Here is a 12,733-nt window from a genome sequence, read left to right as displayed (position 1 = left end):
CCAACAATTATGTGGAATCTCTAACATTGAGGAATCAGTGTATAGTGCACAAACATTACCAGGTAGAGAGTTATGGAAATAAATCGAGCATGGCTTCCTTCATGTGGGGTCCTTCTAATGGCCTCACTTTGCAAGACTTCTTGTGGCTTTTTTGCTTCCTTCTTCTGAATTTCTTTAATGGGATGTTTTTCTCTATAAACCATGAGACAGGCTATAGAGTTTAGCTTATTCCCAGGATTTGTGAGAGCGCCCTCTGGAATGTAGGTTATAATCTGAACTTTTTGATTAGCTACATTAAACAAAAAACAGGCTCAGTGGACACTTGAAAGCCAGAAAAATCCAGGAAAAATGGACTCCAACTTCCAAGAGAAAACAGATACCAATTTAGACTACTGTCCCCATCAAAACTATCTGCTATAATTGAAGATGAAAGAAAATTATTCCATTACTCAAACAGGTTAAGGTAATTCTCATTCAACCTATAAGGCCTAAAGAAATAAATTACTGGAAGCAATATTTTGGGTGTAAAGAGAGGAATGAGCATAGCCATGAAATCAATCATTCTAGTAACTGAGGTAAAAAAAAAAAGTGTGTGTGAGAGAGAGAGAGAATTCTTACTTAATCAGAAAAAAATAATGACACTTTATTCTAAGCAAATGAGCAAGATCATAGAAGAAAATTACCCTATAATTATTTAGATATAAGAAGCACATTAAATATCAAATAGACAAGACTAGAACACAGAATATATCATAGATAAAACATTAACTATCTAGAACAAAGAAATAATATATAATAAATATCTATGCATTCATATATGATGTATAATATATAAATATATATGATCAGAATGTAGCACACTCAATTTTATAAAATGACTACTGTTAAAATTGAAGATAAAGCTTGGGATTCTAATCACAAATAATAATTTCAATACCATAATTTCTTCAATATATAGGTCATCTGAACAAAAAATAAACAGATATTTTATTGTTAAAATAACATGGCATTGTGCATTAAATAAACTTAATATATACATAGAATATTCCCCCAAAACTTCAAAGAATATATATTATATTCAGCAGAAGTTTCTCTAAAATAGATCATATCATGGGAGATTAAACAAATTTTAACAAATTCAGAAATACTGAAACAAGTCTTTGTATCCTATTTGATCATAATGTAATCAAACTTAAATCAACATCAAACAAATCTCTAGTAAGTACAAATTCACGTAGATTAAACAACTCACTATTCAGTAATGGATGGGTCAAAGAAAAACTCAAGAAATGTTTTAAAAAATGAAAAGCTAACTTCTACTTTACCAATAAAGGCTCAGGATGCTGGATTAAAAACCTGTTAGCTCAGAGAGACAGAAAAAGCACTCAGCTGACCTTCCTTCTCAGTTCATGTCCCAGTGGAAAAAGCCCAAAAGGCTCACTACTAGCTCACCTGACAGCCCAGGAAGAAAAGGCCAAAATACCCAAGTCCAAAGGTTTGCTAGCTCAAAGTTCAAAAAGCTTCCAGAGCCAGAGAGCTAAAGCTCAAGAGCTAGAGAGCTAAACCTCCTTCTACTTCTCCATGCTGTCTTAAATACCTCTCAACTCAAAGTCTCTCCTGCTCTTTAATCCCTGTCAGCTGGTTTGTGGCTCCCCCTCTAGAGCTAGCATAACTTTATAAATCCTGGGTACAGAAAGTTCTTGGATTAAAGGTGTGTGCTAGCACTCGACAAACCGCACCATAATCACCTGTTTACAATAAACAGGAAGTTCTTGGATTAAAGGTGTGTGATAGGGTTCAACCACACCAAACAAGAAAGAGTGTTTTACAGTTCACAATTTTGGGATTCACAATCGGATCAAGATAACACAAAATAACAAAACCTTTGGGACACTTATAGCTCTATGTGCCTACACACACACAAAAAGGCAAAGAGCACAAAAAATGATTTAATAATGCAACTCAAAAAATTGAAAAGCAAGAACAAAACCAAACCCAGTAGATGTCAAGAAATGATAAAAATTAGGGAAGAAATGAATGAATGAAATAGGAATAAAGAAAACAATATTAAGAATCAATGAGTCTAAAAGCTGGTTCTCTAAGATGATAAACAAAATTGACAGAACATTGGCCCAACTAACCAAGAAAAAACAAACAAACAAAAAGAGCAGTGACCCAAATGAGCAGAATAAAAAATAAGCAGGGAAACACTAAAACAGAAACCAGAGATTAAAATATTATAAGGCAATGTCTTAAAAACCTGTACTTCATTAAGCTGGAAAATCTAAATGAAATAAATAATCAAAGATCCAAATGTGAAATCTAAAATGACACAACACAGGCATCTACCCTGGATAAACCCTGGATGTAGGTATATCTGAATAGGACTCATTTGCCCAAGAATTAAGGTCAACAACTGACTAGTGAGGCCTCATAACTACAAGGGTTCTGTACAGCCAAGGAAATAATCAATTGAGTAAAGAAGTTCACAGTGTGGGAAAGAATTTTTGCTAGTTATAAATCTGGCAGAGGATTACTATCTAAAGAACTCAAACAACAAAGCATCAAGAAAACAAATGACCCATTGTTGAGATGCAAACTATCTAGCTCCCTGAAAATCAACGTGGAAGATTCTGAAAAACCTAAAAATGAATCTACTTTATTACCCAGCTATATCATTCCTTAGCATATGCCTAAAACTCTTGACATCCTATTACATAGAAACTAGGCTAGCAATGTTCATTGCTGCTCTACTCATAATAGCTAGGAAATAGAAACAACCTAAATATGCTTCCACTAATGACTAGATAATGCAATTGTGTTACATATAAACAATGGAATAACATTCATTTGTAAAGGAAAATAAAAAATTAAATTTACAAGTAAATGGGTGCAACTAGAAAATATTATATTGAGGGAGGTGGTCCAGACCTAGAAACTCAAATGCCTTATATCCTCTCATCTGTAATTTTCAGCTTCAAATCTTGAGATATGAGTATATAACCTGGAGTAGTTTTGAAACAAGGAAGTTAAAAATGAATCACAGAGGTGAAGCATTAGAGAGGGGAATAGCAGGATATAGATGATATGAAGAGAAAAATGGAAAATTAGGGAGTATTTAATTCGGGAGCAGGGAGAGAAATCAAACAGAAGGGGGTCCGTGGCGTAGGGATAAATAACACTGAGAATGTTTGAAAATGCCTTAGGAAATACTAATTACATATGATACAGACACACACTTAATGAAATTATGCCGCTTGGGGGTAATAATGCTCCTTCTAAGAGCTGTTGAGTATCTAACAAAAGCTTCAGTCCCAGGCATTAGAAATCTTCTTTTGAGTCAGGGAAATCTAAGTGACTTGCAAAACAATGTAGCCTATTGCTTTTGCCCCTCGCTGTTCCCTAGACGTAGAGGTCCCTGTGGCTGAGGCAACATGCACTTTAGACACAGGTCTTACAGGGACTGGATTGGATCTGACTCTCTCTGTCTTTCCTATTACCAGAAGGTGATGTTCAATTTACCAAGGAAAAGAAGCAACAGTCCCATCCGGTTGTGACACCCATGAGCCACAGCAAAAACAGCGTGGAAAGCTATCCCCAAAGGTACAATCCCGGCCCTCATTCCAGGACCAACAGCTTTCCCAGTGGATTTAAGGCTCGCTCAACAGGAGGGAAATTATGGCTGATATTGGAAGCCTAGCCATGTACTTGGAGCTACTGAGGTGATGAATATTAGATGGGATCACACTGCCACTCTGCTAAACTCGTATAATTTCTTACTGCATTTGAAATACTTACCTCTGTACACGGAGTTGAGTGTAGTTCTCCCTCAACAAAGAAGCTTCTCTTTGTAACGACGACGTTTACAGAAAGCCACAACTGATGCTCAACCGCAGAGAGCAACTGATGGTGAGGTACTAGACCTGATTGAAACATCTACACCCTGCCTCACGCCTACATCTCCGAGAAAGTGGAAGGAGTCTAAGAGCCAGAGGACTAAATGGACTCAGCAGGCTGTGTTCACAGATTGTGTGTATGCATATAAAAATGATACATAATGTACATATGACAATATAAGCATATCACATAATAACATACATAATTAAATATATATACTACATATTTATAACAATAATAATTAAAGAAAAGGGGACACATTTTGAGGAAGGGGAAAGGTATAGACAGAGTTGGAGGAAAAAGTAGAGGAGAAATAATGTACTTAAATTTCATTAAGCAATTTACAAAAAAGTAATAAAATTAAAAAATAAAACTAGTCTGAAGACTTCCCATGTCGTTTTAGAGGCATGTTATTTTTCAGTGATTAATAGTAGATTGAGTGAGGATTGCTTTATAATTTTTAAAGAACTGGAAAAATTGTTTTTAATACGGTTGGATCATTTTGCATTTCTGCCACAATGTCTGAAAATCCAGTCTTGTGTGATTGTGGAAAATACTTCTTATATTAAGTTTTAATGCAAATTTCTAATTTTAATCATTCTACTAGGTCAAAATTACTTTTTTTAGTAACCAAGCCTGTGTGCCTACTAGGCAAGCACTCTAGTGCACTGCAGACCCAGAAATAATCTTCATTTATTGAAAACCGCTAATGATGTTGACTTTCTTTGCTTATTTGCTTACTTCAGCATTTTCCCCAATACATATGAAACATATGACTATATCTCATATTTTTTCTAAAGTTGGTGCTTAAACATCATGTCCATTTTAAGATCAAATTTTTGTTTCCATGGTTTATGAAAATTTTAGCAATTCATTATATATTCTGAATAGAATACCATAGATGTATTATACACATATGCTATATTTAGTATTTTATTTATTTCAGTGCTGTCATGCAAAGAACAGAAGCTTTTAATTTGGTGGAGATCAATTTATTAACATCTTTTTACAGAAAGATGTTTCTTTGGTATCATGCCTAAAATATATTTGTCCTATCTTAGATTATAATGATTATCTTCTATAGTTTTTATAGTTTTAGATTTTACACTTAAGCTTTTGAATACTCTCATTAGTTTACTTACAAACAGATATTCGCGTATAGATTTTGCAGTGAAATAGATTTTTTTAAATTGAGAATCCCTTGATCACATTCGTGGACAGATTTCCAGATCCCTCTATTGATCTGTTGGCCTGTTTCTCTGCCAATGCCACACTATCTTGATTGTGTTAGCTGTAAAATAAAGACTTGTGATGTCTCACCTTTAAAGTTCACTCTCTTTTCTTTTAAAGTTCTTTATGTGTTTACATAAATTTCAAATGTCCATCAACATATATAGAAACATTCACTAAAATTGTGGTTGTTCTATTGAATCTATAATGCAGAAAAGTCTTAACAAAAATGAAATACTGTAATATGAACATATTATCTGTTTATTTCAGGTGCTTTGTAACTTAACTCACTACTCTGGGTGTTAACATACCCATTTGCACATGTTTCATAGCCGTTTATTTTTAATAAAGTTTTATGTGGCATGCCCGTCCTCCCCAACCCCTAACAGCTCTGCCATGTTCTTAAAGCATCATGATTTTAGTACAAAAAAATGCCAACGTTATAAGGGTTTCTGTCTGTTTCCAAAGAACACTGTGTGTGTGTGTGTGTGTGTGTGTGTGTGTGTGTGTGTTTGCGTGTGTGTGAACTTAGAAGTGCATATTGTCCCCCAGTCAAGAATACCAATGAGGACAATCCTAGTGAACACTTTGATGGCCGCCTGCTGAGTGTCACAGAGGCACAGGCATCCAGCTAAGTCACATAGTCCATGTGGACTGTGAGACTAGGAATAGCTGTGTGAACTCTCTGAGTTTTGGAGGGACTAATTACAGAGAAAGCTGTGCACTATCTGTGAAACATATTCAAAGTGTGATTTTTACATGCGTGTGTACAAACAATTATTTTAATTAAGCCCATAAACTATTTCAACTATCTTAGTACTGATTCAAGTGTGATTTAAAAAAGATCTGGTCATGTGTGAGAGTGGAAATAACATGTACCCAACATATACAAAAATAGAATAGTAATATTTTACTAGATATGGTGTTTGATGTATAACTTAATCTCAAAATAAAGTTGCGTTTAATAACAAAATATAGTACTTTGATTCTTTTAAAATTTAAGGATAAAATGACTAAAAATAATGGAAAGTAATTATTCAGTTAAAAAAGGAACGATTCAGTCTCAAATTATATATTAGAATTGTCCAGTCACTATATGGTGGTATTAGATGGAGTAAACCATCGGATCTCAGGTGGATAGACATGTGGATATGATTTTCTAAACATCACGTAGCAAGACAAAGATTCAGAAACGAGTTCATGTCATGTCTGTTCCTTGATCTGTATTCATATGTATTAATTCAGGCAGCTACAACTCTGTTGTATCATTTTGTGATAAGCCCAAACCTCTGCTTCAAATAGCAAAGAAGAACTTGAAGTTTTTGTCACCTACAACAAGGCAAAATGGCCAAGGTTAAGAAGGCTCAAAGACAATGATAGACAGATGCAATTTTCAAGAACACTCCTCTTTGGAGAGAACACAGGCAGATGTTATAGGGCTCACAAAGGCTAATGTGGCAAGAAGACAATTTGTCTTACTTCTCAAGTTCTTCACAGCTCTTCCCCAGCAAATATTTCTTACATAGGTTACATGTCTCATTGTTCAGGTCAGACTTTAGAGTCCTGTAGCATTAATTTGATATTGAGAGAACATGCTGAAATTCCCTAATGCTGACCACCTCAAGGACAAAGACAGTGCATCTTAATTTTGTGCCTTCATGAAACTTTCCTATTTGTTCAGCTAGACACTGCTTAAAGAATACACTGGAATACACTGACACTTTGGGGGTGAATCTGGGCCATATACACATGGACAGCAGCAAGTTAAAAGTGGCAAAACTCTTCACAAATATTAGATGAATGTTTCATTATCCATTATCAAAATTGCAATCCAAGAATCATTATCAATTCTTTTTCATTTCAAGCACATAGATAGATGTGAGATTCTGTGCATGAGAACAAATCGAGGAATGGCATGCCTCATGTGATATGGGGGTCTAGATGCATTAATTTGTTTTATTAAGTTGAAATCATCTTGAGCTGGAGAGATGGGAGTGGGGAGGAGGGAAATACTGTAGGAATGATTACCACTCATCCTCAAAAGCCTGTAAGAAGGAAAATGTAGTGAGCATTAGGTAGAGCAAACTTTGCATAGGTACATAAAGAAAAATACCTTCTCAGAAAAGGAGGTAAGTGATATTAAGAGTCCCCAACTGTGAAAATAAGACCTTGATCCAACAGCATATTAGACCTCAGTGTTTTCCCCCACCAGATTTTTCTTTTTTCAGAACAATTGAACCATTTTCTTCATTCTGGAATCCGAATCCCTTTTTAAGCTATGACAATATGAAAAGGTTACTGTTAGTGCCAACCATGGGAGCCGATGGAGAAACCAAGGTAGCCAAGGAGGGAAGGGAGAAGGCCACTAGCTCCTGAACACATGTGACCAGCACAGATCAGCAGTGAGGCAGGGGGATGCAGACAGAGGCTCAGTCAACCCTCGGACACAGTGAGGCAGGCCAGCACTTGCAGACTTGGTTAAGTGACAGAAAAATACCATCAAGTAGGAATAATTATTACAGAAAATACTTACAGCAAATTATAAATTGAATATATTTAAATCTATTACTTGTTTGCAATGTTTAATTTCCTTGCATGCTTTTCTAAGAGAAAGACAGTAATTGTATAAGCTAGAATTTTAGCCATTTGCTTTACTCCTTTTTTCTTCCTGTCTGACTCTAGAGAAATATATAAAATTCTGTTTTATTTTTAATTTATTCTAATAAGATTAAATAATTTTTATTGTGTGTGTTCAAGAGAGAGGTGAAAAGAGACAAGATGAGGCCTGTTTACAAAAAAAAATGAACTATTTTTCTTCTGGTGTGTTCATCTACAGATATTCATCTTTATACTAATCCTTCACACATAAGCACACTCACACAGAGACACACATAGATAAACTTCAATATATAATAAGATGACAATATGTCAGACACTGTTCATTACTGAGCTAAATATTCCAAGTTCAACCACGTATTGAATTTAATCTTTTGGCAGAAATTTGGAAAGAAGGAAGAGGAGATTGTTAAGGATTTTAGCTTTAATTTCTGAAATCACTCTCTTCGGTATGCAGCACAGTGGGGCTGGGAAAGGCTCTCTCCAGGAAAACTGGGTTTTGTGTGACTGACACATACTGCATTTTTAATAACAGAATGAAATGCATTATTCAGAACTCAGTGTTGTCCAGCCGATTCAGCTCAGTCGTGGATCTTTCTCCTTCACGCGCATCAGTTGTCTGAAAATGTTCAAGTTCTTTCTGTGGTTAATACTAGTGGCCTTGATACTATTTGCTTGCCTAGGAATTTGTGTTATAACAAACTGGCTTATGGTGTTATGGTATGTTATAGTGTATTTTAGTGGAGGGGATAATTATGACTCAATATTTATTTTTGAACTATCTGACAGAATGTCTAAGCATATCCGCTGGGTTTTATTTTGATTTTTTGCTTTGATTGGTAAGATTAACCTCACCTTTATATAAGTAAAGCACTGTATATTGTGGAATCATGAAAGGTTAAGGCATGTAGGGTCCTTCAGAAATTCTTCACGCTCAGGGATCACCTGAAGATGATCTAAAGATAATATTCTATTGGTATTGCTCTAAAATTGATATTCTTGGCTATCTGAATCATACATGTACTATGACTAAACTATCAGAGTATACTGCTAAGAATTCAAAGGATAGATCCAGTTACATAGTCCTGATCTGTCTCAGAGGTGCTTTTTAACACAGAGACAATTTAAAAAATCAGGCACGAACATGGTGTCAGAAAATTCTACTCCAGGGGCCAGTGATATGGCTCAGCAGGTAAAGGCACTTGATACCAATTCTAGTAACCTGAATTTGATCCCCAGGACTCTATGGTATAAATAACTGGCTCCCTCAAGTCTCCCTGTAACTTCTGCATGTGTGCTAGGTAATGAGTGCACCCCAAAACAGTGATTAAACAAAGTGTAACTTTTACAGTGGTACTTTCTATTCCACAGCTAGCCTCTATCTGATATGTCAGTATCTTCTCTGACTATTATTTTCTTCCTTTGTGAAAAAGAACTTATGTTAACCCCCACCGCAAAGATTCATGGGAGAATCAGATGACCTAACAGGTGTTAGCTTTGTTAGTATATTACAAAGCCCCATGAGATAATAAATTCTATAATTATTGTTATTGCCTATGTGTTTTTATCTCTCTGTGTTGAGGATGTTTTCAAGATCTAAGTTGAAAATAATGAGCTGCTCCTGGTGTATTCTTTCACCTTACTTATATCTGATAACTTTCTAAATCTAAATCATATAGGAATAATGTGTTATAAGCATTTAAACAGTCAAGATAATTTCCAAACATTTGTTTTATATAGGCATGATCCTTCTACTAAAATAATGTGATATGAAAACCTCTCTCACTGTGTACATGTAGCATTTCTGTTCACTCCTCTCAGGGTGATTTCTGTATGGTCATGATCTGAACAATTTTTAATCAGAGCAATTATACCTAACCCACAAGGTTTTGAAGAAAATAAAAAAGCAACATAAGCAAAATGATCAATGAAAATTTGAATGATGTGTGAAAATGTGTGTGTAGTCTGTGAGAAACAATATCAGGAAGTAAATAAAAGCAAATATTTTCCACAAAAATAACTGTTTGTAATAATGAGTGGAACTCTTTTTCTAACTTGCTTTACCCTTGCTTAGAAACTACTATGAAAGTGTATTTCTCATGCGTCTTTCCTTTGGAATTTTTCTTCAATTTGTTCTGTCCTATTACAATTTGTTTGTTCTTGTTTGATCTTATTTTATATCTGATTATTATTCTTTATATGCCTGGTTTGTTTTTTCTTTTTTCTATTCAGAGACAGAAGAGTGTAGATTCAGATAGTAGCATGATGGGGGGGGACTGTAATCAGAATACAGTGTATAAAAAATCTATTCTCAATAAAAGAAAACAGGAAAAAAAGTAAAAAATAAAAGTGAAGTAGCTGTCAACGCAGACAAGTGTAGAGAAAGAAAAGAAAACAAGGAGGCCAAAGCAGCAGACACATAGTGTGGGGAGAAGGGAGATCAACACTGCTTCACAGTGGAAGCTGAATCTGACCTCTCCACCAGCAACTTCCATCCACACAGCGAGTCTGCAAATGCTCCCAATTATAATCTAATCTTTTCTCATCCTCTGCCATTAATTTTCTTTATTCTATTTTCTGGTCTACACACACACATGCATGCACGCATGCACACACACAAGCACTATATACCAACCTAGTCAAATTGAAATATTTATATATAAATAGTTTTTTTTTTGTTTTTGTTTTTGATGTATTTCTTCTAGGTGAATGTTCAAGGTTTATATGTTTAGGATATACTTACCTATACATATGAATATAACTAAGGACACACATAACTGTGTCCATGAAATGGTAATTTAATTTTTTTCCAATTGACTGGATATAAGAAGCAAAATAACTCAAAATATTGAAGAAATAGGCGTTCTGTATGCTCTTGGGTGTAGACACTTGCTCAACAGAAGCAAGGGAGGGTACTACGCAGTCTATGAGTGATGAATGGCTTCCTGACCACTGAGCTGAGCTGAACCCTGGGCTTCTTGGGTAATACTGGTGCATCACTGCAGCTAGTTGAGCTTTCCACAATAGCTGGGTGACTAATATTAAGGATTGGTAGTTATTTATAACTACAACAACCAAGTGGAATAGCTTATAAATACTATTAAGAATTTTAGCAAAAAATTAAAAAAAAAGTAACTTATAGAAGTAACTCCAACAAAATATATTTAAGGATTCTTTCCCAAAGACTTCAGAATCATCTTACTGAAAATGGCCTTAGTGTAACTGTTGGAAAATAATCCTTCCAAACAGAATTTGTCCATAAAAATAACAAAATTGTCAAAGGTACTATCTTTAGGCCTCTGAAAATTAATCAAAGGCTTTCAGCTACTTGGTGTCCTGTCTCCATCACTCCTTGCTAGCACTGAGAGAAAACAACTGGTCTTCCAGCCTGGAGCCCACTACCAAGAGCTGTGGAGTGCTGGTGTTCCTTCAACAGCCTCAATCTCCATGTTGAACAACTCACTGGTTCCTAACAACAACAGCCACAAAGAGTAAGAGCTCAACTACAAAACTGTTTGTATTTGACTCAAGTGGTTATATTTTAGGTATAAAAAAGTCCCTTCCCTGTATACTTACTAAAAGTAAGTACATTTTACAAATAAATTTTAATTTGTCTGGTATTTGATCAAGTAGGTAGAAGTCGAGGCAAACCTGCTCTTGGGACCCTTTTTCTCTTACCTGGTTGCGTTGTCAGACCCTGATTTGAGGGTTTGTGTCTTGTCTTATTGTCATTCTATGTTCCCTTGATATCCCTGGGAGGCTTGCTTTCTGCCTCCTCTCCCTACCACACACCTAAGAGGTTCTAGGTTATGTCCATACATGGTCCTTGGTTGAATGTCAGTCTCAGAAAAGACCCTGTGCCCAGATATATTTGGTCCTTGTGGAGCTCCTATCCTTTCCCCATCAGACTAACTCCCCTTCTTTCTTATGATTCCCTGTACTCTGCCAAAGGTTTGGTTATGAGTCTTTGCTTTGAAAACACTGCTAGTTAGAGTCTTTCAGATGCGCTCAGTAGACTCCTGTCATACGTTCAATGCACATCCCATCTGTCTTTCTAAACGAGGATTGATCATCTTACCCCATGTCTGCTCAATTGATTATCTTTTATAGGTGTATAGATTTCATTATGTTTATCATATCTTATAGGTCTATATAAGTGAGTATATCCCATGTTTGTCTTTCTCCTTCTGGGATATTTCACTCAGAATGATCTTTTCTAGATCCCACCATTTGCCTGCAAATTTCATGATTTCCTCCTTTTTGATTGCTGAGTAGTATTCCATTGTATAAAAATACCACAATTTCTGTACCCATTCCACCGTTGATGGACATCTGGGTTGTCAATAAATGGGACCTCATGAAACTGAAAAGTTTCTGTAAAGCAAAGGATACCGTCATCAAAACAAAACGACTGCCTACAGATTGGGAAAGAATCTTCACTAACCCTTTATCTGACAGAGGACTAATATCCAGTATATACAAAGAACTAAAGAAGCTGAAAAGCAGCAATCCAAGTAATCCAATTAAAAAATGGGGAACAGAGCTAAACAGAGAATTCTCGACAGAGGAATATCGAATGGCAGAAAAACACTTAAAGAAATGCTCATCCTCATTAGCCATCAGGGAAATGCAAATCAAAACGACCCTGAGATATCACCTTACACCCATCAGAATGGCCAAGATGAAAAACTCAAGCGATAACACATGCTGGAGAGGTTGTGGAGAAAGGGGAACCCTCCTCCACTGCTGGTGGGAATGTAAACTGGTACAACCACTCTGGAAAGCTATCTGGCGCTTTCTAAGACAAATAGGAATAGTGCTTCCTCCAGACCCAGCTATACCACTGCTAGGTATATACCCAAAGTTTGTTCAAGTACACAAAAAGGACACTTGCTCAACCATGTTTATAGCAGCTCTATTTGTAATAGCCAGAACCTGGAAACAACCCAGATGTCCATCAACGGTGGAATGGGTACAGAAATTGTGGTAT

The 12,733-nt window shown here is 35.8% G+C and overlaps 1 protein-coding gene across 1 annotated transcript in view; it reads left to right on the top strand.

Annotated features, from left to right (window-relative positions):
• Cxxc4 (CXXC finger protein 4) overlaps positions 1-6,080 on the top strand; it is a 129,875-nt gene extending 123,795 nt beyond the window's left edge. Inside the window, exon 4 of the mRNA XM_060392669.1 lies at positions 3,504-6,080. Within this exon, the coding sequence (XP_060248652.1) occupies positions 3,504-3,557 (54 nt within the window). The 3' untranslated portion in view covers positions 3,558-6,080. The remainder of the gene's footprint in view (positions 1-3,503) is intronic.
• Positions 6,081-12,733: the final 6,653 nt, after the last annotated feature.

Source organism: Meriones unguiculatus, chromosome 10, assembly GCF_030254825.1.
Source record: "Meriones unguiculatus strain TT.TT164.6M chromosome 10, Bangor_MerUng_6.1, whole genome shotgun sequence".
Classification (NCBI taxonomy): domain Eukaryota; kingdom Metazoa; phylum Chordata; class Mammalia; order Rodentia; family Muridae; genus Meriones; species Meriones unguiculatus.
The sequence above is the reverse complement of the archived record's forward strand: the minus strand, read 5'-3'. Positions and strand labels throughout refer to the sequence as shown.